Here is a 27296-nt window from a genome sequence, read left to right as displayed (position 1 = left end):
TGGCACTTTCTAAATAATTGTTTAGGTATTTTACTTTGGTATAGCTCCATTAATGTCCCCTTTAGCCTCCAGGTGCTTGGCATAGTTGTAGTATGTAGTCCGTAGGTGGATTCTATCATTCAATTCAGCTGTCTCCATAGCCTGGTAAGGTGAGTAGAAGAATAATCAGCAATGAGAAAGAAATGTTGAGAGGCAAACCAAGGCTAGCTCGGTTGTGTAGTGGTAAGATATCTGCTGTAGCAATGCAAAGGTTGTGGGTTTCAATCCCACCTGAATGATTTGCCTTTGGATTTTTTTCACAGAACTCTGGAACGTACTGAGTACACAATGCTTTATACACATTGGTACATTACAGTTAAACAAATTATATAAGATATGTCAAAGTATCTTGACAATGACTAGAGCAAGCTAGTCGTAATGTTGAGACCAATCCAAGAATTGACGACGCAGTAGTGCAGTTAATTAGGAAAGTAGTAGTCCCAGCAAATATTCTACACCTTCCGCCGGGGTAGTAGTTAAAAAGCAGGCAGGTTCTTTTAAGAACTGAGGAACATCCGATAAATCTATTCCTAGTAGAATAAAGAAAGACAGTTTTCTAAGAACAAACTCGACCTAGCAAGTAGATACACACATGGTGTTACTGCAAACCAAACATATATTGATACCTCACCATGCAATGCCTCAAATTATGAACAGATAATCGCAAGCAGTCCTTCCAATCTTTAACGCTTACCTTTCCCCATTGTCCGCTGGCCTGGTAGAAAGAGTTGAGCAGATCATATCTGGAACAGTTCTTGTACAATCTTTCCGCATCATCCTACAAGATACAGGGATCATCAAGGAATGATAGAGGATTTGACAAGTTTTCTATCTTTGAGAAATATTGCTGCCACTCATGCAAGAAACATCAGGCTAGGTCTCTTTCATTTTTGACAAGTGTCCTGGGGTCGATTTCACAAAGGTAGTCCTAACTTAGGACTAGTCCTAAGCAATGCTAAGAGATAGGACTGGTCCTAAGTTAGGACCAGTAACTCATCCTAACTTAGGACTGGTCCTATCTCAAAGTCCTAAGTTAGGACTACCTTTGTGAAATCCACCCCGTTCTTTTATATGTATCCACACCACACAGAACTCAACACTTTCAATCAAATTTACAGATTCAAAAGGGGGAGTTACTGATAAACTGAAGCTAGAGGTCAATGAAAGGTCATATGAACTCACCAACTGTCCGAGCTGTATGGCCAACATGGCTACTTTGGCGTCCAGCTCGGGCTCTTTGTCTACTTCCCGGAGCGCCCTCGCTCCTCGCGCATGACCCATGTTTCCTAAGCACACCTTGGCAACGTCTAGTCGTCTCGTCTTCACACACATCTTGGCCATGTTTTCCCACACGGACTCGCTATTGGCAGGAAAGTAAATTTTGATATAAATGATAAAATATTGCAGGTAATTTTGTTTTATAATTTTTGTTAACGTGCAATGTTTTCTGCTAATGACCTAGCCTGAACATCTTTTGGTGGCATGGTTGGCTTGTGCGTAAAGCGCTCGCCTTTCACCAAGGTGACCCCGGTTCGATTCCCGGCCAGGGCCATATGTGAGTTGAGTTGTGCGATGGTTCTCTGCTGTGCCAAGAGGGTTTTCCATACCATCCAGTTTTCCTCCCTCGGGACTCCGTGGTCATAATGGGTTGATGTGGCTGGCAGCCAAAGGCGCCCTTGCATGCCAGTTTCTCAAACACATTGTAGCCACGTCCTTCGCAATTCAGCTCTTAGCTGCGAGTAAGGATGATTAGCCCCCCAAATTATTATATTATTATTATCTGACGTCACACTTCAAGGCTTGTGAATGACCCCAGAGATTGGCCTTGAGCCCACGTCAAGATCCTGACAGCCACATGGTACCGATGTACCATGGCATTCATTTTGCAGTCAAATGCTAGAGTTTGACTGCAAAATGAATGCCAGATCAACGGTTTAAATATAAAACATCCTTATATGGATGTACATGAACATTGTAGCCAATGATATCACTGGTTCTATAAAGACCATAGAGCTATATATATTGACTAGAGCGCTAACTTGCTCCGCGTTTTGAAGCCACCCTGGGCGCAGACATGTTTGACGTGTTGCGTGACTACGGAACGATTTTAATTTTAAGAGAACACACATTGCCACGATTTTTTTTAATTCGGCATGTGCGCTTTCGTACGCATCTGCCCATACGCGCACGTCCGCGCTACGAAAACCGTAAGTTCGACTTGCTTAACGTACTTAAAAATGTATACGCGCCTTTTAAACATGACGCACATGACGCTCGCAGTTTTGTACGCTCATCAGCAGATTGTGCGTTCACATTTTCTGCACTTTTTGGTTCGATGACACATAGAAAAGAACAAACGCACTATCATGCAAATAGCCGTACAATTGCCGTACAAAATTTCAAGCTTTTGCATTGGTTTGTACATAAACATGGATGCGCCCACACGGCTTCAAAACCTTAGTGCGTGTATAACGGGGTGTTAGCTCTATGATAAAGACCAATACCTGCCTTGCAAACAAAGACAGTGAACCTGTCTTCTAATGACCTACCTCTTTATGAGTTTGATGGCTTTGAATGCTTCATCCATATTACCGATGGTCAAGAAGTAACTGAAACTCATCATGGCCTCCTGAGCGTTCTTGTCTCCTTCCTCTAGCCCAATGAAGTCCCTCATCACCTGCTTAGCAACCAAGGAACCTGGGGACAAGGTTTTGATGCCCTCGCTCTTCTCACCAGCCTGTTCCAGAGAAATTGACACAACATGTTTTGAAAGGTTTAGTTTCTACAGACAGCTCTTGATCGATCATACAGAAACTCATAAAGTAATGCAATCAATGCAAAGCCTACGTCAAAGGTCAACAAATCAAAACAATCAACTTGCATCTATAGACCTTTCTTTTGCAACGTCACAGCCCGAGTTTTTGCCAACCCAGATTGGAAAACTATGGAAAGCCATAAGTGCAAATAAAGAAAAGATCGCTATTTTTGGTAACAATGTAACAAACTGTGTTGATTTTGTTTAAAACAAAACAACTAATTATGAGAGGTATTTTATTTAATTGAAAATTTGCAGAAAATGTTGAATTTTGTTAAAACATCTGTCTGTACAATTGAGTGTTTTACTAACATTCGGCCGACCATGCCAACCAAGGCGGTTTGTTTATCAACAAAAGAAAGGTCTGTTGACCCAGTTCACCTGACGTCATCGTCACAATAATCTCGGTTGCGCCATCTGAGAGTCATTTGGGAGCCATTTGCGCCCTGTATGTTATACAGTGTCGCGCGCATTTTAGACAACACGGCGTATTACCTGTCTACTCCCCCCAAATGGTAAGCGTGGCACAGACCCTACGTTCGTGCAAAGAGTAATCAAATATCTAAGAGGCAAAATTAACATGCATGCACACTTGTCTCTTTTAAGCATTGTGTTTTTCCTTGACACTATTCACTTACCTTCTTAATAAAGTAGTAAAATGGCACCTGTAACCCGAGCAGGTGGCTGTAGGCTGGTACCAAGCCAAAATTGTCTTGAAGTACAATGCCATGCTCCAGGGTACTAAACAAGGATATGATCATTACATCAGGCTATAAAGAGAGAAAACACACACACACAGATGTATGGGAGTTATATTAAATGGTGTTTGAAGCTTTGCATGGTGTGGAGAATAAGAGCAACTATAAATATAAATATTATAATAGTAAACTTGAGGGTACAACCATGAGTAAAAACTCTTTTGAGAGAGTGGTGGCTCTGAAAAGAGACCAAACCGGCTCTTTTCAGAGCCACCACTCCTTCAAAAGAGTTTTTACCCATGGTTGTGGGAGTTATATTGATTGAATACTACAAGCAAATAATAATAATACTAATAATACAAAGTTCTTATAAAGCGCACATATCCTAGACACTAGATCAAGGCGCTGGACAAATAGAGAATAAACAATAAACAAATTGATGGGCTCTGAACAGTTCGGTCTTCAACAGTTTTTTTAATGTCATGATACAGTCAGACTGGCGGATTTCTGGAGGGAGTTTGTTCCATAGGTTCCATGGCTGAGTTCGGGCAGTGTGTTCTTGGCCCAAGTGGGCTGTTCTCACGCCCGAATGATGAGAACAGGACCCGAGAATGATTCACTCGGAACAAGATCAGACACCACCTTTCATCGGGGGTTTCAAGAACAACACTTTACAAAATAGCAGTACAACATCAAGAGAATAAGTAAATTAGATGGAAAATGACTCTCAAATAGATTGTTAAAGTTAATAATATCGATAAGTTGAAAGCTTATAGTCATCCCAAAGAAAATAATGAAAGTGTGGTCTCGTTTCTACTGTGGGGTTTCCGACTGTTAAAACACATCCTATTTAACTGACGAACCACGTTGTCACATAACCAATACCGAACCTCTTTTTGTGGCGCTTTTATCACATCGTCGTTTGAGGGGATGAAACAAGAACAGCGATCCGTCTTGTTCTGGAGCATCCAAGAACACACTGCCCGAACTCGGCCCATAGTATCAGCTCTAGCGCCCTCTTTGAAACCACGGCCTCGGGTCTGGCTTTAGACTGGGCCCCTGTGTATTTACCCGCAAGGATAACGACAGGTCCCAGCTTTTCAGATCCATTGATTCCATTGGAATACAATGATATCATTGGGTAAATGCAATGAAGAAAAGCTACCGTAGCTGGGTTTGTTTTGATTGGTCTGAGGTCACCTCGGTTGGCCAATCAAAACACAGGTATAAAAAGGTTAATTTCGGTCGTCCGCACGTGTGTGTCCACGTGTGTGGTATGACATGTATGTATACAGTACATGCATGGTGGTAATGGTACTTGCTTGGTAATGTTGTTGTAGAAATATTGTGCGTATCTCTATGTGAGGTCAAAGGTGAATCTACACGCCGGTGTGACGTCAGACGTTCAGGCTAGTCTGGCTTAGGCTCCAATTTTTATTTTCAAGACATGTGCTTTTCGATACAGGGCTTCAAAATGGCAGACAGAACCCAAGCCATATTGAGCCATGTTGAAGCCCTGCTTACCAGTCAAAGGTTACCAGCCAAAACACCATGTCACATGTACCATCTGTGGACTGAAATCCTGCTAATTTCTGCTCAGCAGGAAATTACTAAGCAATATTTTCTACTTAAACAACTCTATAAAATTGGGCCCTAACTTTGAAAAGGACTATTCTTGTTTTCAGAGGACTCTTCTTGTTTTCGGAAAAAATGGAGAGTAAAAACAGAACTGCTTTAAAGACACTGGACACTATTGGTAATTGTCAAAGACTAGCCTTCACAGTTGGTGTATCTCAACACATTGATAAAATAACAAACCTGTGAAAATTTGAGGTCTCAACATAAAATTCGTGGAAATTTACTTCTTTCTCGAAAACTACGTCACTTCAGAGGGAGCTGTTTTTCCCACAATGTTTTATAATATCAACCTCTCCCCATTACTCGTAATTAAGAAAGGTTTTATGATGATAATTATTTTGAGTAATTACCAATAGTGTCCACTACTTTTAAGAATACATCAAAAAATTACATTTTCTTTTTAAAATTTGTTTTACCGGTGAATCTTTCATTGATAGGAGTAGTGAGGATTTCTTGTTAACTGCCCCGTCGTCCGAGTCAGAGAGTTTGGCCTCACAGATTAGTAGTTTAGACTCCTGAGGATCCCAGTGAACAGCCAGTGGGTATCGACCGGCTATGTCATGGGCAGCCTCTACACGACCCCTGAACAAACAAAAAGAGATAATAATAATTATAATAAATAACTCATTAGGAGTTGATACATTGCACGGTGAGGTACCAATATATATTTGTATATTTGGTTTGCGGTAACACCATGTGTGTATCTACTTGCCAGGTAGAGTTGTTCTTAGAGAACTGTCTTGCTTTATTCTACTGCCACGGAGTAGATAATCGGAGGTACGGGAGACTTCTCAGTTCTGAAAAGAACTGTCCTGCTTTTTAACTATTACCAGGGCGGATGGTATAGAAAATAGACTGGACTACTACTTTAGCTTATAGGATCGTAATTAACTGTACTGCCGCGGAGTCAGTTCTAAATTGGTCTCAACAGTTCGACTAGCTTGGTCTAGTAATCGTCACGAGACAACTCTACCTGGCAAGTAGAAACACACATGGTGTTACCGCAAACCAAATATACATTGATACCTCACCATGCAATGCCTCAAATCCTATATAATATATATTTGGTTAGGTATCAATGCTCTACCTGGCAAGTAGATACACACATGATGTTACCGCAAACAAAATATATATAAAAAAGAACTCATTCATTTTGAAATATCTGAGAAAATGAAATATCTTAAAAGTACAGAGAAGTTTAATTGATGTTGAAATTGTCTACACAACCACAGTACACGAACAAAATGATAATTATACAATCAAACATGAAAACCAGTTTTTAGCCAAAATAATTGCATTTTTCGCTCCGTTTTATCTGTCCATTGTTAAATATTCTGTCTGTCTGACTTTGAGTCTGATAAACATCTTTCAATTCTGTCTGTCTGACTTTGAGTCTGATAAACATCTTTCAATTCTATTAAGGAATAAAGTGTGTACATTTATTTTTCATGTCGACATTAACAATTAATAATATAATAATAACAACCAATTCTTACATAGCGCATTTCACAATAACCGTATCAATGCGCTTCACATTAGTGTCCTGGTCATAGGGCCAATAACATCCCTTGTAATGTTTCTCAGTATACAACCTGGGCAACAGTTTACATCACTCCAAAGGCTTTTTCATTTACAATATCAACCTCTACCCTCGCAGGTACCCATTTATACCCCTGGGTGAAGAGAAGCAATTATAGTAAAGTATCTTGCTCAAGGACAAAAGTGTCATGACCGGGGTTCGAACCCACACTCCGGTGACTTAGCACCAGAACTTGAATTCGATGCTCATATCCACTCGGCCATGACACTCTATTAAGCATATAGTAGAAAACAAATATCTTAGAGACAAAAGAGATACACCTTATCTTACACAGTATGCCATATAGTGCTTGTTCAAAGCAAAACAATATGCATATTACACTGTTCTGGTCATGTAAGAACAATACACCGATCCATTAGGCTCAGCACACGGCGCACGTGTGAGCAAGAACACGTGCACAACTCTGCCGTGCGCGCCAAGCGTACGCGCATGCATGTCGGACCTTATAGTGTCAGACTTTTGGTTGTGCAATGGGTTGTGATTGGTTAATACGCACCGGGGCGGAGCTTAAGGGCCAGCGGTCGATTTCACAAAGAGTTAGGACTCGTCTTATCTCGAGTTAGGACGAGTTACTCGTCCTAACTTAGGATTAATCTTAAGGTCTGCATGCTACAGTGCAGGGTTGGGACTCGTCCTAGGTCAATAAGATTAGTCTTAATTTAGGAAGAGTTTTGTGAAATCGACGGCAGTAAACATTTTGAGCAACAAGTTGTGGTCTTGTGGTCTTTTCCCCCAAAATCGAGCCCTGAAGTTTTTTTTTACCTCTCTGTGTCGCTTATTTCATCATCCTGTCCGTTGTAATCTTCCTGGTCCCCACGGCCCGTGGCTAGATCAAACTGGGTCACAGTCCCCAGGTCACAATCCCACACGTATAGTTTACTGTTAGGTGCTCCATTGTCCTGAAAGATAGACATCAAACACATCATGAATTTCTTCTCAATTTTCCCACAATTTGACAATGACGGATGGTCAAAGTGACATTAGAGACACTGGACACTATTGGTTACTGTCAAAGACCAGTCTTCTCACTAAGTGTATCTCAATACATGCATACAATAACAAACCTGTGAAAGTTTGAGCTCACTTGATCGTCGAAGTTGCGAGATAATAATGAAGAAAAAAACACCCTTGTCAAACGAAGTTGTGTGCTTTCAGATGCTTGATTTCGAGACCTCAAAATCTAATTTATGTAATGCTTTACAAGGTGCTTTGGCGCAATTTGTTGCCGATCGGACCAGGAACACCAGGCCAACCCCTTCTCTTCTCGATAAGTACACTGGGTTCTTTCACATGCGTTACATAACACGGTTAACGGCTTAACGTCCCATCCGAAGAACGAAGCAATGGTTAAATGTCTTGCTTAAGGACACAAGTGTCACGGCTGGGGATACGAACTTACACTCTGCTGATCAGAAACACCAGAGTTTGAATTCGGTGCTCTTAACCGCTCAGCCACGACACTTCCACATGATGTAGAGTGTCATGGCCGAGTGGTTAAGAGCATCGAATTCAAGTTCTGGTGCGTTTTCACCGGAGTGTGGGTTCGAATCCCGGTCGTGACACTTGTGTCCTTGAGCAAGATACTTTACTATTGTGACAATAAAATTTATTTGCAATAAAAATAACAGTGGGGGTACAATTTCTATGACCGTCACACTATAATTGCTTCTCTTCACCCAGGGGAATAAATGGGTACCTGCGAGGGTAGAGAATGATAGTGTGAATGAAAAAGCCTTTGGAGCGATATAGACTGTTGCCCAGGTTGTATACTCCCAAGGGAGCTAAGAAACATTAAAAAGGGATGTTATTGGCCCTATGACCAGGGCACTAATGTAATGTGCTTAGAGAATTAAGTGTTAGTTATTAGGCGCTATATAAATCGAAAATTATTATTATTATTATGATGATGATGATGATGATGACTAGAACAAGTATTACCGACTAGTTACTGAATCACAATTTCTTGATTTGTGCGATTCATAATTATAGACATTAAACCAATGTTTTGTCTGAAAGAGATTGGTTGTTGCCAGCTTGGTGTTAATCTATACGGTGAGCTTTCCAGAAGACGATCAGAGCATACTGATCGAAACGTCGAGTTGAAACCAACGGTTCTTTTTAGAACCACCACAACTCATTTAGAGATTCTCATTCCATGGTAATATCGCAAACCTTTCTGTATCGTATTTCCACCGTGCAAAGTTTCAAATTCTACTAACCTGGCTGGTAATGACACAGACTTTGGTTCCATTGCTGTTGATCTTTCCCATGGTGATGTTACCCAGTCTGCTGACGGACTCTGTCAGGTTTATCGGAGTGCAGTGAGACTTGGCTTCTCTGAATGACAAATGGTTTTAGAATATTAATTTTGTTTTCTTACCCCATACACCGCTGTGTGTTAGCACTGTATACTCAGTACTTTCCCAAGTCCTGTGAAAAATATTTCACAGGCATAATTACTCGCGTGGGATTCAAACCCATGACCCTTGCAATTCTAGAGCAGTGTCTTACCAACTAGACTACCGAGATTGCCCGGTAGCTAGAGGCAGTTCGAATCCTATGTTTTGGCAGTGGGTACCGCAATGATATAATAGATGTTAAATTTGCATCAGGGATAAAGAATACTAACTTTGAGTTTAGAATACAAAAAAGATTGATTAATAAATGTATGTGGAAGGTGCTGGTATGCGAAGCTAGGAGATGGAAGTGTGGATCAGTGGTCTAACTGCTTGGCTTGCATTCTGAAGGTTGTGGGTTTGAATCACACACGAACTACCATGCTTTGAGTAACATCATTATTATGTTTCAGCAATGTAACCTTCTTTTTGTTAGACTGCTTGGCTTGCATTCCAAAAGTTGCGGGCTGTCATTAACACTCACTTCTCTCACATGGTTGGCACCATTAATAAACAGTGCACATGTGAAAAGCTGTGGCTGCTGAATGTGAATGCTTACAAGGTGCTAAATAATTGGGTCTCAGAATCCATCAATGCAATACTCTATCTTTCTGAAAGTTTGTATATACTCAGCGCCTTGAGTACCTTGTTAGGTACATAGGTGTGCTACATAGGACTTGGATACTATATTATATTATCATTGGCCGAGTCGAGTGCAGGGCGTACACACATCAAAGATGGCGGTCAATGACGTCATGTTCAATCTGACCATAGTGTTAATCCAGTCCCATTTACCTTCTAGATACATCGTACACCTTGATGAAACCAGTGGTTGTAGTGACCACCAGGAAGTGACCGCTGATATCCATGGTAACCGGTTCCCCTTCCATCTCATTCAGTGTAATCAACTGCTTCACGGTACCCTGACGATAGACAAAAAAAGTAACATGAGTGGTAATTATCAAAAAGAATAGGAGACTTTTGGGACGCTTGGTGGCAGCAGACTTACTAGGTAAAATCCATTGTTCTCGGTAATGTTCGCAAGCTCAGAACAATGTCAAAAATGGAAATTTACCTGGTAAGTCTGCTGCCACCTAGTGTTCAAAAGTCTCCTATTGATTAGTTTCAAACGGAAAGCTGACTGATTATATATAGATTTCATACCAGTACCAATCCGCCAGCAAAAAAATAACCCCTTCCCTTAGCAATAAGTGTGTACTTGGATCTTTTACGTGCAATGATAGTTTTCACAAATGGGACACATGGCTTTAGATCCAATCTGACGGACGAAGCTCTGGTTCAGTGTCACACACACAAGTGTCACGACGTGCCGGGACTCAAATCCACACTCTGCTGGACAGAAACACCAGAGCTTGAGTTTGATTCTATCGCTCAGTCAAGACACGCCAAATCTTTTCAGAACCACCTTAACTCATTACAGATTTAGTGTGCGGAATATATTGTGACTGTTTCATCAAAAAACTGCTTTCTCCAACATCAGAACGTTAGAAAATCTAAAGTTATTTGGCATAGAAGTTTTGAGTACCTGGAAATTGCGAACTTGTATCTTGCCCGGCTCTGTGGTGTACGCATTCTGCTCGTAGAGACAAACAATTCTGCAGTCTGTTGTGAAAGTACCTGATGTTGATGAAGAAATTATAAGTGAACAGTTAAACTTGTCAAAAGAATGCCAGAGTACTCAAGACGCCTTGATAGAGTTAAGCTTGATTAATACTATAAGCAGTCAAAAATTTATGTCAAGCAAACCAATCGGTACACGCTGCTTTCAAAATTGTGATGAATGGAAATTTGTTTTGCTTTTGCAATTTGCATGAGCTTTACAGCACAGAAGCTAAGTGCACTTCTACTGGGTTTTAAAAGCTTGCACGGGTAACAGAGCTTTTACCACTAACCTCCCCCACATGGAACAGTCCTTCTGTCCCAATGAAAAGCGCGAAACAAACTGTTTTGTTCTTCCAAAGGGTCTCAAGGCTCACCTGTTCTCCAACTAGTAATGGTTGTCCTAATTACTTGTGTCGTTCTCTCTCAAGTACCTTGCATCCTTAGGTAATTTGGCGCTACATAAATTCAGCTTTTAACATTATTATTATACATATTAATAATTTGGGGGGCTAATCATCCTTACTCGCAGCTAAGAGCTGAATTGCGAAGGACGCGGCTACAACGTGTTCGAGAAGCAGGCATGCAAGGGTGCCTCTGGCTGCCAGCCACATCAACCCATTATGACCACGGAGCACAGCCAAGATCAAAAGTGTTTGATTTTTCCCGAGGGAGGAAAACCGGATGTTCTGGAAAACCCTCGTGGCACAGCAGAGAACCAACGCACAACTCAACTCACATATGGCCCCGTCCGGGAATCGAACCGGGTCACCTTGGTGAGAGGCGAGCGCTTTACGCACAAGCCAACCATGCCACCCTGTGTACATAATTCTTACCTGCGGCTTTCACTGATGATGAGATATCATAAATTACAGCTTTCTTTCCATTCCATATTGCTACATGGTCCTGCAAAAATAAGGAATTACTCACTTTAGCCAAATCATGACAGAATAAAGTACAAATTTCACAGATTTTTTCCAGAGGCCTTTGAATAATTTGTGATCTTTTATTCATTTATTTACTTAATCTATCTAATAAGACACATCAGTGTAAGGATAAACAAAAAATATTAATAACAGTTTTTAAAAATAATAAGAAGATTTGAAATGCGCACGTATCCACCCTGCTTGGTGTTCAAGGCGCAGTAAAACCAAAAGCAAACAAAACAAAGACAAAACAGACACAACAAAATTAGTCCTTGAAAACATGTGACATAAGATAAGTTTTGAGAAGAGACTTGAATGTTGTGGTACAAAGACAAGATCGAAGATTAAGTGGTAGAGAGTTCCAGATGCGTGGCGCAGCTGAAGAAAAAGACCTGTCTCCCCATGAGTGTCGAGACTTGGGTTCAATGACAAGAAGCATGGAACTTGATCGAAGATATTTTGATGGAGTGTAAACTTGAAGTAGGTCAGACTTTTAGTTACCTTGGTGGCATAGATGCCCTTGATGTGGATGTCCGTCTTGACTTCATGGTGTGCTCCTGAACCCAGTAAGTCTATACACATTGTGCTTGGGCCTGTCTGTACTACAGCAACCTGAGAGTGGAACCAAGCATAGAGCAAAGACTTAAAGGCAATGGACACTATTAACAATTGTCAAAGACCAGTCTTCTCACTTGGTGTATCTCAACGTATGCATTACAAAAATTTGAACTCAATTGGTCGTCGAAGTTGCGAGATAATAATGAAAGAAAAAACACCCTTGTCAAACGAAGTTGTGTGCTTTCAGATGCTTGATTTCGAGACCTCACAATATAATTCTGAGGTCTCGAAATCAAACTCGTGGAAAATCACTTCTTTCTCGAAAACTACATAACTTCAGAGGGAGCCAATTCTCAAAATGTTTTAAATTATCAACCTCTCCCCATTGCTCGTTACCAAGTAAGGTTTTATGCTAAGAATAATTTTGAGTTATTACCAATAGTGTCCAGTGCCTTTAACTATAATTGCTTTTCTTCACCCAGGAGTAAATGGGTACCTGTAGGGCCACATAAGGCAGCAAATGGCTGTAATCTGCTTAATAAGCCGAGATATAAATGGTTTCAGAAGTGACACAAATGGCCCACTGTGACGACAAAGATGGTTCTTTGGATTGATTTAGCCTGGTGCATGAAGACCGGTTCATACATCCTGCAAATGTATTGCGATTGCAAATGTTTGCGCTACAGCTCTGTTTTCGCTGCAAATATTTCGCAAGAGTTCAGCACATCTCAACTCTTCCAAAACACATGTTGCTTGTTGCATATTGGCGACGCCAAAATTAAAATCTGTAATTTGGGAGTACATTTGAATTATGAGATCTACTCCTTTTACATAGCACCATGTTATGATTTACAAGGTGCAACGGTGCATTCAGCAGCCACAGCCAGGAATGAACACCCTTCTCTTTTCGATAAGTGCACTGGGTTCTTGTACGTGCGTTACAGAACACACGGTATAATAAGTATTGTTTGAAGCTTTGCATGGTGTAGAGGAATAATAAGTAACTATAAATAAATTGTAAACTTAAGGGTACAACCATGTGTACATCTCTTTTGAGTGAGTGTTGGCTCTGAAAAGTCTCGACGTTTCGAACAGTATACTCTGCTCATGAAGATGAGCAGAGTATACTGTTCGGAACATGGTAGAATGTTCCCATGGTTCTTACCTTGTCTTTGATGTGTGCACTCATGTCATGTGCATGAAGAACCACCACACTGTGGATGCTATTCAGGGCTAGGTAGTCTCTGCTCGTACCCCACTTTGCCTGTAATATGTTTCCCTCCAAGATAGATGGGGCCTGCAAATGGGAACAGATACATGGATTAAGCTTGGGCGATATCGATTTATTTTATTCACGATATATCGCTGACAATATAACGCGATCTTCAATATAATCGCGATTAATTAAATTTGACATCATCAGTCTTCAAACTCCCACTGAAAGTTGTAGAAGAGACAGTCATAGCATAAGAAAGGTGTTCTAATGACCCGTTCTTCTGGTTTTACTCCAAACCTATGGGGTGCAAGATGTCTCAGCTAAGAAATACATCGCGATATTGCGATACTTATCGCGATATATCGATATTTCGATTAAAACCAAAATCGATCCAATATCGAAATCGTTTCCAAATTAGTATCGCGATATTCGATAATATCGTGATATCGCCCAAGCTTAACGTGGATGAATATCACTGATTTGCTACATCACAAGAAAGCTCCAGTGAAGAATTACTAAGCTTGGGCCACAAAAAACTCGGAAAGTACACATCTTTTCCAGTGAGCGAGTGTATTTACGTTGAATTACTTGGTCATTAAACTTAATGGATGAGCATTAACTTGCTTGGGGAATTCTGCAGCAGGGAATTGTTAAGCAAACGTTTCTGCTTGGGAAGCTCTCGAATTAAAGCCCAGTCTGCCAGTACAGATTCAAAGATTATTCCTAATATTATTCTAAATTGAATTTCTCCTTTCCTCACAATACTTTTCCTTGTAGATATGAAACTTTGTTTACGAGAAATATAAACATTTATCTTGTCACATACCTGAAGTTTCCATTTGGTTTCGCCTTCCTGTTTCCGTGCCATGATGCCCGTCATCGGAGCAAACTTCCACATGGCTACACGCCCCTTGTCAGTCCCACCGACCAATACACCTACAGGGGTAGACAAAGATTAAAGGCAGTGGACACTATTGGTAATTACTCAAAATAAATTATTAGCATAAAACCCTACTTGGTAATGAGTAATGGAGAGAGATTGATAGTATAACACATTGTGAGAAACGGCTCCCTCTGAAGAAACACAGTTTTCGAGAAAGAAGCAATTTTTGCTTCGACGACCAATTGAGCTCAAACTTTCACAGGCTTGTTATTTTATGCATATGTTGAGATACACCAAGTGAGAAGACTGGTCTTTGACAATACCAAAGGTGTCCAGTGTTTTCAAGTAACTAGACAAGAACAAAATGCTTTATTTTGACAGTATCTGTAGATGTACCTTTCTTTGAGGAGTAAGCCACGCAGTTGATACACTCTCCAGTCTCAAATCCCTGCTTGTTATCCAGCGCCAAGACGTAATTATCGTCTTTATCAAGGTCCCACATTCTGAAAAATTCAAACAAAAAATGTACTGTGTATTTCTGATGAAAATAATCCCAGGTCGAAATTCCAGTTGAACCTAGTTAAACTGGGTTTAACTGGAACTAGTTGAAACCAGTTGATAAACTAGTTAAACACAGTTAAAACCAGTTGGTTTAATATGGAAAATGGACAGAGACCAACTGGTTTATAATTTCAACCTAATTGAACACAATTAAACCTAGTCCAAACCAGTTGGTTAATATGGAAAATGGACGAGTTCGATCACTATCCAGTTGAACCAGTTGACCCCAGTTTGACCTGGGATATGCAAGCAAAATATGATAAAGCCACTTGGGTCCAAACACGAGGCCACTACATCTATTGCATTTGGTATGGTTGGTGAGAAGTATGCAACAGCTGTTGTTATACCTCGGTAACAAACTGTGAAGTTTGATTGGTCGAGAACCAATCATGTGACGCGCAACAAAAACGCATGTTCCATGGCTCAACGGGCCGGGTAACATTAAAAGTGATGTACACCGGTGTACATCACCTTGATCGTTCCCAGCGTTGGTCGATTTCCAGCGCTGTGTATGAAACAACCGCGGGTTCGAGGGATTTGTTTCTTGTTCGTCTGCTTATTAAACAATGAATAGTTGGTCGTAATAATGTTTGAAGATGACAACAGAACTTCGAGAAGAGGAATAACGATTATACAAAGGTATAACAAAACAATTGTTGCACGCTGTGATTGGGGTCCATGAGTTTTGTACACCCTCGTTTTTCTAGGCTTATTTTCTCAGGTATTGTTTTTCAGAGGGTTGGGGTGGGGGGAGGGCTTCTGTACAAGAAGAAAAGAGTGTGATAAAGTATGGGACAATTTTTTGAGGGGCACCCTCTGCCACACATCGGGCATGGTATACCTCTAAAGCCCATACTTTAAATGACCCTACCTGATGACGCATTCTCCGCTTGCTGTTGCTAGCAGGCCTTTTCCAGCCCACACCATATCACAGTCTGTTTCAGTTACTTTACCACTCAGCTTCACCTGGTGCGAAAAAAAAAGAGACCCCGAAAGACATTTTGTTATTTTTTGATCCAAAAGACAATGTATTACAAATATGGTAATGGTAGAAAGTCTCCTGTACAATTGTTTCGCCTGACGTGCCACGTTAACTAAAAATTAATAAAAAATATGTCAAGAAAAATGTGAATCTCCAAAGATAGCCCTATACGTTCAGAATTGTAAGCAGAGCAACAAAATCTCTGGAAATAAATGTCCACATACCTTGACTGTTTCAATTGTTTTGCCATCTGACGACAGGCTGTACTGAGTTAGCATGAGAGCCTTTGTGATGATCACTAAGATGTTACGATGTTTGTTAAACAGCATCTTCTTGATGGGGCCGTCTGTCGTTAAGACCTGGGTACAATTTCCTTTTTCATCGATGTAGTACCCTTTACCTGCAGTAAACAAGATAGAGATATAATGTATGCAAACATCACTTCAATTTTTTTTTTTTAAATAAGAAATCACCTAAGTGAGGGCTACACATCACTGATTTGGACTGTCGACCTAAACCAGCTGTCACCAGGTGCACGCTGCCACTCCTGGAGTTGAAACAGGGTTAACTCCTTCACAGTCTGTAAGGATGTAGGCAAGAGTATCATTAGACTTGACTCAAGTACCAATCCCGTGCCATCCCCAGGAAACTACATTTGGGGAGATTTTCCAATAACAACGTGCAGAGTAAGAAACGTCTTCGTCAAGTCCCATTCTGGGGACCACATTTTGACGGCGAGCGCGCACTGTACTGTATGCTACGGAGTTGTTTCATAGTAAGTTGAGGTAATAGCTTAGGGACCTCTCACACGAGAATGGGACTTGAATCAAGTCTAGGGTATCATCCACTAGGAGCCTCGCCGGTAGAGCTGAATGCACTTTCAACGCACATAGACATGTTATTCAAACTTACAAAGATAGGGCTAGATAGCTCAGTTGGTACAGCGCCGGTACGTTAATCTGGAGGTCGTTGGTTCGAATCCCACTCTAGTAAATTCTTTGTTCAACCCCAAAAATTATCATTTGAATCAGACATCTGGTGATCTGAAAGATTCTTGACTAGATATGTTGAATTCCAAAAAACCCCCAAAACAAACATTGACAGGGGCCGATTTCACAAAGCAGTAACATTCATCGCAAGACAAATTGTCAGTATTACCATTTTGTGACATCACACTTTCCTTAGCAACTACATTGATTTGCAGTTAAGATCAATATTAGCTGTCTGTGAAATCGGCCAATGGTTTTGATATTACCTTCCGAGCCACCAATATAGCAAGTCAGTCCATCGTTGTTGGAGCCTGGTAGCTTCAGAGCGGATTTATCCCAAAACATATCCAGTGCTTTCTGATTGCCGCTAACGGCAGCTTTAGCCAGGGCTGATGTCTCACTGCAGACATAAAGAGCACAGCAGAAGATGGAAGTTTGATCATCGTTACATTTGATAAACTGCTATTAAAGACACTGGACACTTTTGGTAATTGTCAAAGAAAAGTCTTTTTACCTGGTGTATCTCAACATACGCACACACAAAAAAACTGTGAAAATTTGAACTCAATTGGTCGTCAAAGTTAATAATGGAAGAAAAAACACCCTTTGTCACACGAAGTTGTGTGCTTTCAGATGTTTGATTTCGGGACCTCAAAATCCAATTCCGAGGTCTCAAAATCAAATTTGTGGAAAAGTACTTCTTTCTCGAAAAACTATGTTACTTCAGAGGGAGCCTTTTCTCACAATGTTTTATACTATCAACCTCTCCCCATTACTCGTTACCAAGTGAGTTTTGATGCCAAGAAATGTCTTGAGTAATTACCAATAGTGTTCACTGCCTTTAAGTCTAGGAATAACTATAAAATATATATTTATTAAATCTCTTTTGAGGGAGTGTGGGCTCTGAAAAGTAGGGTTGGTGGAAGTACAAACTTACGCTGCAACTTCTGAGCTGATTCCCGGCTGAAACACGCATTGAGTTGTTGTCTGATCCAGCTCTTGTTTGCAAAGGGGCGTCGAACTAAAGCGACCTCGTGCGTCACATTTCCACACAGCAATCAGCCCCGTCTGGAGAAATTAAGAATCATCATTCATAGTAACAAGCATAATACTCAATAATCATTGTTGTGAAATTATAGATTGAAGTCCGAACTTGTGCTCTTTTGTAAGAGGAATAACATTCTTTACCAAGGGTATTCGCAAGAAACAAAGGGTGTTTATAACAAGTGTGGGTGAATGGTACCATATTTGAGGTTTAGAATACGCACCCTGTCTGCAGTTAGTATACGGTTCCCAGCATCGTTCCAAACAATCAGGCAGACCTCCCCTTTGTGTAGCTTGGGCGACTCGTACAACTCATGGTGCTGTTCACTCCACACAGTGATCTCTCCATTCTCCCAACCAATGGCCACCGAGGGCTTGACTGGATTCCAGGCTAGGGAAGATGAGGAACAGGATCTCTGGATGTTGGAGGTTTCGATTGGTTCACCCTGTTGTGAAAAAAATAGTGTTGATTGAATTGAGGTTTATATAGACGATGTGACCTGTGACATCACATGTTTACAAAAGAGCCACCAAGCCTGGACTTCCTACAGGCACAATTTGTACACAGCTCAATGGAAGAAAACATCAAATCTTGTATTTTATGGAAATTGTACTGTCCAATTCCTATCAACTTTTGATGCTGGCGTTATCGTAAACCTTAGTTTTCCAGCATAGAGCAAGGTACAAAACAAGCGTGGCCGACAGGTTAAGAGCACTGGACTAAAGTTCTGGTGTTTCTGATTGGCAAAGTGTAGGTTCGAGTCCTGGTCTTGACAATTAATGTCCTTATAAAAGCAAGATGCTTGGCCATAATTGCTTTGTCCTTCATATCGGGCACAACACTTATCATGGAAGAGTAGGGGTTAAGGCTGGTGTTTCTGGTTCACTTAGCAAGACTCGGCATCCAGGTTGTCAAAAACTCACGAGCTACAGGGATTAAGTTCACTTAAAAGGCAACATTGATTTCAATACCAGAAATACACATAAATAATATAATATATTTACTCAACTATTAAAGGTTTATTAACTTTGGGTTTTACCAAAGATTATAGAGGGCCGCAAGGCACAAGATGTGGAACTGTAAGCTTTATCTATTGTTGGAACGAGAAATACGCATGGGCGCCATTTCAGCAAGTGAATGTTTTGTTTCCCATTAATAGGAATGGTCATTGTCTGCACTGATCTGTACTGATCTACTGTTGTATCAAAAGAGTTACTTGCCGAAATGGCGTCCAGTGGGATTTCACATTTCAGCCTGAGTTTCGCATCTTGCGCCACTCTTTAATCTTTGGTTTAAGCCATACACCGATGTATGTTAGCACAATATCAGTCTTACCTCTTCATTATAGATTTGAACATAGCCCCCTCCAACATCAGGCCTTGTAGCTACGGCCAAACAGGGATGTGTTGGATGCCATGCGATGTCGACGTTAGCACCCGATGATGGTGGTTGGACTCGGTGGTCAAAGTAAACTGTCATTTCTTTGGCAACAGTTTTCAGTCACTGAAAAAAAATAATTGCGTTCTCTATTTGATAACTACATACAAGTTCAGTTGGGATTTAATCTTGATCTTGATATAATTAAAATTAAGACAAATTTTCGGTGTATTTCTCACTAAACTTACTAATCTTTTAATTAAGAATGTAATTAAATAAAGTTAGTGGTAACTTTTAAGTAAAGAATTGGTCTGCAGTTTGAATTAAAAAACTTGACGGGCTACCTTTGAATTTGATTGAAAGAAATAAAATATAAAAAAATATAGATAGTCAAAAAGTGGCCCTCATCATCCTCCTCCTTCTCCTCCTTCATCAATTAATCTAATAATGCCATATTTTTTTGGCAAACTTTAACTCATTTCAATCCCAGAATAAAACACTTTTGATTTTGTCGACTGCAACTTAACAGTTCCCCCGAATTTAGACTGGTTTCAGCCCTTTCGATCCTATACAAGACACACGACGGTCTAGTTTCTGCCTCTGTCTATCTATCATATATGCAACTTACTTCAAATTGAATACGATCCGTCTTTTTCTCACAACAAAAAACCTTCAAATTTGCAATCGGGACAAATATTTCAGTAAAAATATACTTATTTAAAGAGAACAATACTTTACCTTTCTCTAGAACGTTAGTATTCAAGCGATCACGTTTATTTGATCATATTTTACAGAAGGTATGAACATCAAATCGCAGGGAGCTTCTGATCGCTGTCTAGCAACACAAAATATGTTTCGGGTCAAGGGTCATATATCTTTATAACGGCTGTTTCATGAAATGGAATTGTTTTGTCCCAACTATAGTTGGGACATTCTCAATGACAGGTGGGACATCCCAACTATAGTTTGATCCAGAGATCTGCAACTAGTCTTGGTGGAAGAACTTCTTTTGTTGATTTGTCACAATTTTTCAAACGTAGAGGGCGCTACTACTCACGAAAAACTCTCACGACACGACCGCCCCACGCGCTGCTCACCGTTAAGGAGTGATAGCGCCCTCCACGTTGAGGAAAATTGTGACAAATTAACACGAGACAAGACTAGTTGGTTTTTCCCAACTGTAACACTCAAGATGGGACAAGCCCAACTTCAGTTGGGACGGGACGGAATTTTATCTCTAACGGCAGTTATTAGGAGTTGCCGGAAAATTGAAACAGTCGTAAACTAGCTCTGACAGCAAGAGGAGTAAAATATTTCTTTATAAACAAGATCAAAAGAGCAAATTTTCTTAGATTTGCTGAATACCTGGGTAAGTGTTTATCAAAAACTTACGAAATAAATTACATCACAATACCAGTGCATCATCAGAACGTCAGCAATTATAAAATAAGCCCTGCAATCCCTTGATTTGAAAGATTGAAATACAAAAAATATTTGTCTGCAGGTGACATTGAATGAATGAAACACTTCACTTGGTTTGTGTTCATATCGCCACGAGGGCGCTGTTGATTGTCGAATAAATCATGTAAATTTAAAAACGAATCTAAAGAGAAGCCTTTACCATTGTCCTTTATTTATTAATTTAAAAGGACGGCATTACACTTATTGGAAATGGTTGGGGAGTCGCAGGTAGGTTGAATCATATGTACTGTACACAGTTGTGCGGCAGATCATCTGATCTGCTGATTCTGTCTGACCATGGTCCCCAAAATGTTGTAGGTCGAATCATGAATGATGAACACTCGAGGGCTCACTTTCAAATGTTCAAACATTTAACTGCCCGTCAGACATCAGCTTAGTTTGCGATTATCGTAAACCCTTGATCCGCTCGACTACTCCTAGAACTACGAGTTTGGTTGTGCTATCGATAATCGTGTCCACGTGGAGCGAACCTCCATGACCTCATCGTTCTAGGAGTACTGTACTTAACTTCTCGACAGTCACAGAGGATGGGGGGTTAAGAATACCACAACTAACAATAATACAAAAACATCAGCTGTACTGTTTTTAACTTTAAAATGTCAACTATGTTGTTTAACAAACCTCTGATCTCTAACCCCCCCCCCCTCCACATACATCCTCTCCAGTAATCCCGTCTTCAAGATGCCACTCCTTGGTAACAAGTTCAACACCAAGAAGACCCCACCCAGACGGTCTCTGTCCTTGAATAACCTCAACAAACTAGAGAGTTCCATCCGAGAGGAGGAGTACGGCAACGACTATGGCCAGCCAGCCATGAGGATAGCTGGACAAATCATTAAGTTTGATGCCGACGATGGGGTTTGGATATCTGGTAATAAAAGAAACTGAAAAGTCTGTGTTGACTTTTTAAAGCTTATTACAATTGTAGAGTTCTTTCACACTACTCTATTCCCCTGGGTCACCTCTGGGGAACAACGGGCGACTTTTGCACACGTTATCGCTTTACCTCTTTGGTCTTTCTCCGAATCGCGACACTTTTGTCCTTGAGCAAGATACTTTATCATAATTACTTCTCTTCACCCACGGGTATAAATGGGTAATGAGGGTAGAGCTTGATATTGTGTATGAAAAAGACTCTGGAGCAATAGGGTTGCCCAGGTTGTATACTCCCTAGGGAGCTGAGAAAGATTAAAGGGATGTTATCCGCCCAATGATCAGGGCACTAATGTGAAGTGCATTGAGACGGTTATTGTGAAATTTGCGCTATATAACATGATTGGACGTAAAGCCGTTGGTCCCATGTGTTGTGTAACAACGCATGTAAAAGAACCCAGTGCACTTATCGAAAAGAGAAGGGGTTCGCCCTTGTGTTCCTGGCTGTGGCTGCTAAATGCGCCGTAGCACCTTGTAAACCCTTACAGGGGTCGAAATTAAGTGTATTTCCATGGTAGTCAGCAGGGCTAGTAACCAATAATTTTTAGTAGCCCTGATTAGAATTTGGTAGCCCGAAAGACACATTATGTCTCGCGTCACGGCTCAAACTTTACAATACACCAATAACATAGTTCTTTATTGTTTGTGATGATGATTTTTGCATTATTTTTCCACTAGCCCGTTGGGCTATCAAACTGGAAAAATGAGTAGCCCGGCTGTAAATCTGGTAGTCCCGGGCTAGCGGGCTAGTGGCAATTTCGACCCCTGCCTTATAAGGTGCTACATAATTGGGTCTCAGAATTCATCACTGCAATAACCTATCTTTCTGGAAGTTTGTATATACTCAGCGCCTTGAGTACCTTGTTCGGTAGATACGTGCGCTATATAAGACTTCGATACTATTATCATAAGAACTAGTTATTGTTATTATTGTTCTCTTTATTTGTCATCCTGCAGAGACTGGAAGCAGTGGTGGGGTGAGCCAGAAGGAGTTTATTAAACTACGCAAACAGAACGAATCCCTTGCTGAGGAGAACAACCTACTCAAACTCAAGGTGGAACTCCTCATTGATATGGTAAGCAAAATGTTCTTCCAAATTACTGTTAAGGGCACTGGACATGTGTGGTAATTGTTAAATACCAGTGTTGTCACACTTGGTCTATCCCAACTTGGTGTATCCCTAAAATGATGAATCTGTGAAAATTTAAAAATGAATAATTATTTTCCCTCTCCTTGGTTTCCTGTCCAGCTTTCTGAGACGACCGCGGAGAAGCAACAATTAGAACGAGACATGGGAGAGTACGGCACAGGAGGCAAGAAGTCTATTAAGAAGAGGTGATATTATGGATGCAAGAATGAATGGAACTCTCCACTATCTATCGGAGGACAAATAGCCCCCTCTGTTACTCTGATCGTGACATTGATTGACGCATGTAAGGAAAGGTTACTCAAATAAGGCGCGACAAAGTCACAGGCCAGGAATTGCAGTGATGAAAAGAATTATAAATGGCGTCTCCAATTATTTTTTTGGAACTAGCTAGCGCCAAATTTCCTCTGTGATTTTCAACTCATCTGTCTTTAGCATGAGATGGTTTGGACTTTGGTAGTGTAAGACAGTTGAATACAGCTCCATGTACTTGAAGGAACTGGTACTTCACACTGGTACTTCAGTGTTTGACAAGAGTTACAAAGGCACCATTTTAAACATAGGAACAAAGTTTAAAGACCAACTTGAACAAAATCATCATTATTTGTTTTTTTGTCTAATAGAGTTTTACTGTTGCAAAATGATTACCGGTACTGGTACATACATAATTACAACTCAGTAAAAACAAACCAATTTGGATCTTAGTCATGTTGGGCAAAAAGCCTTTCATAAAAAGTCCACAAGCGCCTAGGTATTATAACAGCTCTGTGACATCACACCACCATTCTGAATGAATGGCCGAGGATGTCCTAATGTACACTTCTCTACACAAGGGTATACAATTTGTCAAGTTGGCCTTAAACTGTTTGCAGACTTTGTGACAGTAAACTCTTTGTTGAGATTTCTTCCAAACACAATTAAATAAATTACTGTATATAGTAACAACATTGTAAATAATTAAATGTTTGAGACGGTTTATAATAAAACTTTTTCACAAATTTATTGTGCACTTTATTTTTGTCTGTTAACAGTATTAATTAGGTGTGTTTAGAACTTCAATTTCGTTCACAGCATAAATGCAATTATTTAAAAAGTTCTACCAACCACGGAGGGTAAACAAATTGTCCGGTCTTCTGTTTCCTCACTGTTTAAAAAATAGAAAGTAAATAAAAAATGGTTGTAGTAACGCTGGGAAATTGATTCCGACAGGCCTTCCTCCTAAAGTCTGATTTCTGATTTGTCTGGTTTTTGTTTAACTTTATTTTTTATGAAAGTCGCCAGATACACAAGGCCAGAAGTCCAACTCAAGGTGTGGGCTACAATTGTTTTATTCCAGAGGCAGTTGCCACCTACTCCTAGGGCTGAAACAGGGTTACCCCCTTTAACAGTCCATTCGTATGTAGGCTTGCGTATCATCACACCGAGGCCTGGCCGGTAAAGCAGAAAGCACTACCTAGTTTACCCAGCCAGAAGTGTCAAGACGGGGATTCGAACCCACACTCTGCTGATCAAACACCCGAGCTTGAATCCGGTGCTCTAAACCGCTCCGCCTTGACACGCCACATGGGAAAAAGAAAGATTGTGATTTACAAAAGCCTATCAGAGCAGACACCATTTGTGTACATGGAGGCCAGCCCTTGGTCTTGATAAAATAACTCTCCTTTTGGAGTTTCAAAAATTGCGTTACTTGGGGGGGGGGGGAAAGGCTGTTGGAATGGCTCTTTGTTATTCATCTCACCAAAACTAGAGCGTATGGGTGACTGAGGAGATGAAGAAAGCCTGACAGGAGCCACCAGGGCCCAATTTCATAGAGCTGCTAAGCACACAAATTTGCTTAGCATGAAATTTCTTTCTTGATAAAAAAGAGGATTAACAACCAAAACTCCATTTGTTGCATAATGCTTTTCTCATGGTATACAGCCGTTGTTTGGCTTGCCCTGAAAATGAAGTGGACAATTTGGTTGGCATTCCTGTTTTTATCAAGGGAGAAGTTTCATGCTAAACAAATTTGTGTGCTTGAGCAGCGCTATGAAATTGGGACCCTGGTCAGACCACTCTGGTGGAACAAATATGAGATTATCTCTAGGAAAAGACAGAGGCTGGCTACAGACCCTACATCACTTGTCGGTATCAGGTTAAAAAACAAATAATATTATTCATCTCTGATCTCTTATTTATTACATCAATAACAGGCATGTGGCCCCTCCAAAAGTTTCGCATCGACTTGGAAATGGCCTTGCTCACGTAGCGATGAAATTCCAGGGGTCGATTTCACACCTTAGGACAAGTCCTAACATAGGACTAGTCCTAAGAGATATCAAAATTGATGGGTAGTCCTAAGTTGGGACTAGTAACTCTTCATAACTCGAGATAAGACTAGTCTTAACTCTTTGTGAAATCCACCCCAGGTCTGAATTGAGAAATATATTCTCAACACATAAATAAAAAAAATTGATTAGACTGCCTTTTAATGTACAACATCCACTCCACTGAATAGAATGTAAAATAATTAAATAAAGATCCAAGTTTCTAACAACAGGTGTTTTTTTATCTTGGCATTCCTGGGATGGGTGGAGTCAAGCCTCCTGGTATACCGCTGGAACCGGACTAGGGCAAGCACTGGGCCCTAGAAGAATCTATGAAAACGAAAATAAAGAAACAAGGAGATTGTAATAAGAGTTCTGCTTATAAGAACATATTTTGAAGTTGCCAAGTCTTATTTCTGCTTTAATTAGTGTTTCTTTGTTTTGCTGTCCTCTATAAAAAAAAAACAATTCTGTTGATAAGAGTTTTGCGTATAAGAAAACATTTTGAAGTCCCAAGATTTGGGACTTCAAATCTCATTTCTGCTTTGTGTTCATTGGTATGCTGTCCTCTTTAACAACTTTCCTGTTATAAAGAGGTTATGTAGCCAGTTACCATGGACCTCGTTATAATCAGAGTCGCCTGTACTAGTAAAATTAGTTCTGTGATTTTGTTTCAGTGATCTTTAAAGCCAATGCCACTTCAATATCTCTGGACAAACCTGTCTTTGTTTCTGCAGCTGGGCTTGCTCCATCTGGGCCATCTCCGTTTCAAAGATCACAGGTAGTATGAGGACCATGAATGTCGTGGTGCCAATCCAGAGGGCGCTTCGACTGAAGTTGTACGACACCTGAATGCCTTTCAGTGATGCACTGGTTAACATTGAGACGCCGTTGCACACACTCGGCGGGAACATTTCTGTCAGAGCCCAAAGCCTCTCGGCAAGAGTTTCATCTTCAAACTCCTGCAATGAATTTGGAGAAAGGTTATTTACTTTAAAAGAGTTCAAACCCCTTCTATACATGTTACATGTACTAATCTTTTTCATAATGTCTTGTTGTTTTATTCTGCGCTGCTTGCTGCTAGGTTCTGATTCATGTTTCACGGTAGTAACACCGCACTGTGTGTGTGTGATGAATTCATAGGCATAGGGGGTGCCGCAAACACTATATGACTAAACTAAAGACTATATTTTTGAACAGTGAAATCATACAGTTTGGTCGCTCATCACGTGCATCAGATGATCAGTAAAATATCCTGGCACTGACGTTGTTGAAATGAGTGATAGTCAGCTTAGACAGCTATTCTTCAATAAAATATGCTATTATAAACAAGATTACACAAATCATTTTATATGTACTCCCAAGACCCAACAACATGCAATAAAATTAGGAAAGTGACTTGGGGAATATTTCTGGGGGGAAACTTGGAGTGGGAGGAGTTTCTGTATGAAACTTATTCGGTCCTACTAAAAGCCGACAACAAGCCGACAACGCCGACAACAAGTCCAGAGCGCCGCCAACACGCCGCCAACACGTTTTAAATACCTCAAAAATGGCAAATAAACCATATACATTTTAGAACTATATGTGTTCTGTAATATAAACATAAAGTTAATGTAAAAACTTCACAAAAAGTGTGAATTTTTAACCAGAAAAAAACTTCACTTGCACGGAAAGCGGTCGGACGCCATCTCATAGACAATGCTGGAACTAGAGGTTCATTCCTCGTCATGCATAGTTCTAGGGAAAGTACCCTCTCTCTCTATACAAACATGACAAACCTCTCCTCCTGAGTGAGTTTGCTGCTCCTGCATGCCTAGCTGGCACTGCAATGCAAATGCAGTGTCTATTCATTTCAACAATGTGACTTTCGTGAGTTTGTTCATGGAAATCGACATGACATTATACGCAAACTATTGGCAAAATGTATAAACTTACCTCTTCAATGGGCTCTATTGCCTTTACAGTCTTGTCAGCTTCTGCCATTTTGTTGTAGACTGGTTTAAATAATGTTTTTTAGTTCACGAAAAAATCTTACCAACCAAGAGGACAACCGGAGAATGACCCACACATGTGTATGTGAT

At 40.5% G+C, this 27296-nt stretch overlaps 3 protein-coding genes across 3 annotated transcripts in view; 1 reads left to right on the top strand and 2 right to left on the bottom strand.

Moving 5' to 3' along the window:
- LOC139943765 (intraflagellar transport protein 140 homolog) overlaps positions 1-20191 on the bottom strand; it is a 34838-nt gene extending 14647 nt beyond the window's left edge. Inside the window, exons 1-22 of the mRNA XM_071940555.1 lie at positions 20082-20191; positions 19302-19469; positions 18190-18411; positions 17859-17989; positions 17188-17321; positions 16157-16332; positions 15822-15916; positions 14786-14892; positions 14333-14442; positions 13456-13587; positions 12234-12344; positions 11643-11712; positions 10733-10824; positions 9982-10109; positions 9010-9127; positions 7553-7689; positions 5607-5772; positions 3493-3624; positions 2589-2776; positions 1222-1399; positions 734-817; positions 35-141 (exon numbers count right to left, since the gene is read on the bottom strand). Coding sequence (XP_071796656.1) covers positions 35-141; positions 734-817; positions 1222-1399; positions 2589-2776; positions 3493-3624; positions 5607-5772; positions 7553-7689; positions 9010-9127; positions 9982-10109; positions 10733-10824; positions 11643-11712; positions 12234-12344; positions 13456-13587; positions 14333-14442; positions 14786-14892; positions 15822-15916; positions 16157-16332; positions 17188-17321; positions 17859-17989; positions 18190-18411; positions 19302-19445 — 2762 coding nt within the window. The 5' untranslated portion in view covers positions 19446-19469; positions 20082-20191. The remainder of the gene's footprint in view (positions 1-34; positions 142-733; positions 818-1221; positions 1400-2588; positions 2777-3492; positions 3625-5606; positions 5773-7552; positions 7690-9009; positions 9128-9981; positions 10110-10732; positions 10825-11642; positions 11713-12233; positions 12345-13455; positions 13588-14332; positions 14443-14785; positions 14893-15821; positions 15917-16156; positions 16333-17187; positions 17322-17858; positions 17990-18189; positions 18412-19301; positions 19470-20081) is intronic.
- A 419-nt stretch (positions 20192-20610) lies between these two features.
- Positions 20611-24827, top strand: LOC139944017 (protein chibby homolog 1-like). The gene is made up of 4 exons (XM_071940950.1): positions 20611-20712; positions 21491-21696; positions 22716-22834; positions 23009-24827. Exons 2-4 carry the CDS (start codon positions 21507-21509, stop codon positions 23096-23098), a joined length of 399 nt encoding a protein of 132 aa, XP_071797051.1. The 5' UTR covers positions 20611-20712; positions 21491-21506; the 3' UTR covers positions 23099-24827.
- Positions 24828-24979: 152 nt separating this feature from the next.
- On the bottom strand, positions 24980-27288 carry LOC139944295 (mitochondrial import receptor subunit TOM22 homolog). Its single transcript, XM_071941282.1, has 3 exons — positions 27151-27288; positions 25932-26174; positions 24980-25542 (listed from the first exon to the last, which is right to left on the bottom strand). Exons 1-3 carry the CDS (start codon positions 27196-27198, stop codon positions 25483-25485), a joined length of 351 nt encoding a protein of 116 aa, XP_071797383.1. The 5' UTR covers positions 27199-27288; the 3' UTR covers positions 24980-25482.
- Positions 27289-27296: the final 8 nt, after the last annotated feature.

Source organism: Asterias amurensis, chromosome 11, assembly GCF_032118995.1.
Source record: "Asterias amurensis chromosome 11, ASM3211899v1".
In the NCBI taxonomy this organism is placed as follows: Eukaryota; Metazoa; Echinodermata; class Asteroidea; order Forcipulatida; family Asteriidae; genus Asterias; species Asterias amurensis.
This window is presented reverse-complemented; position numbering and strand designations above follow the sequence as displayed.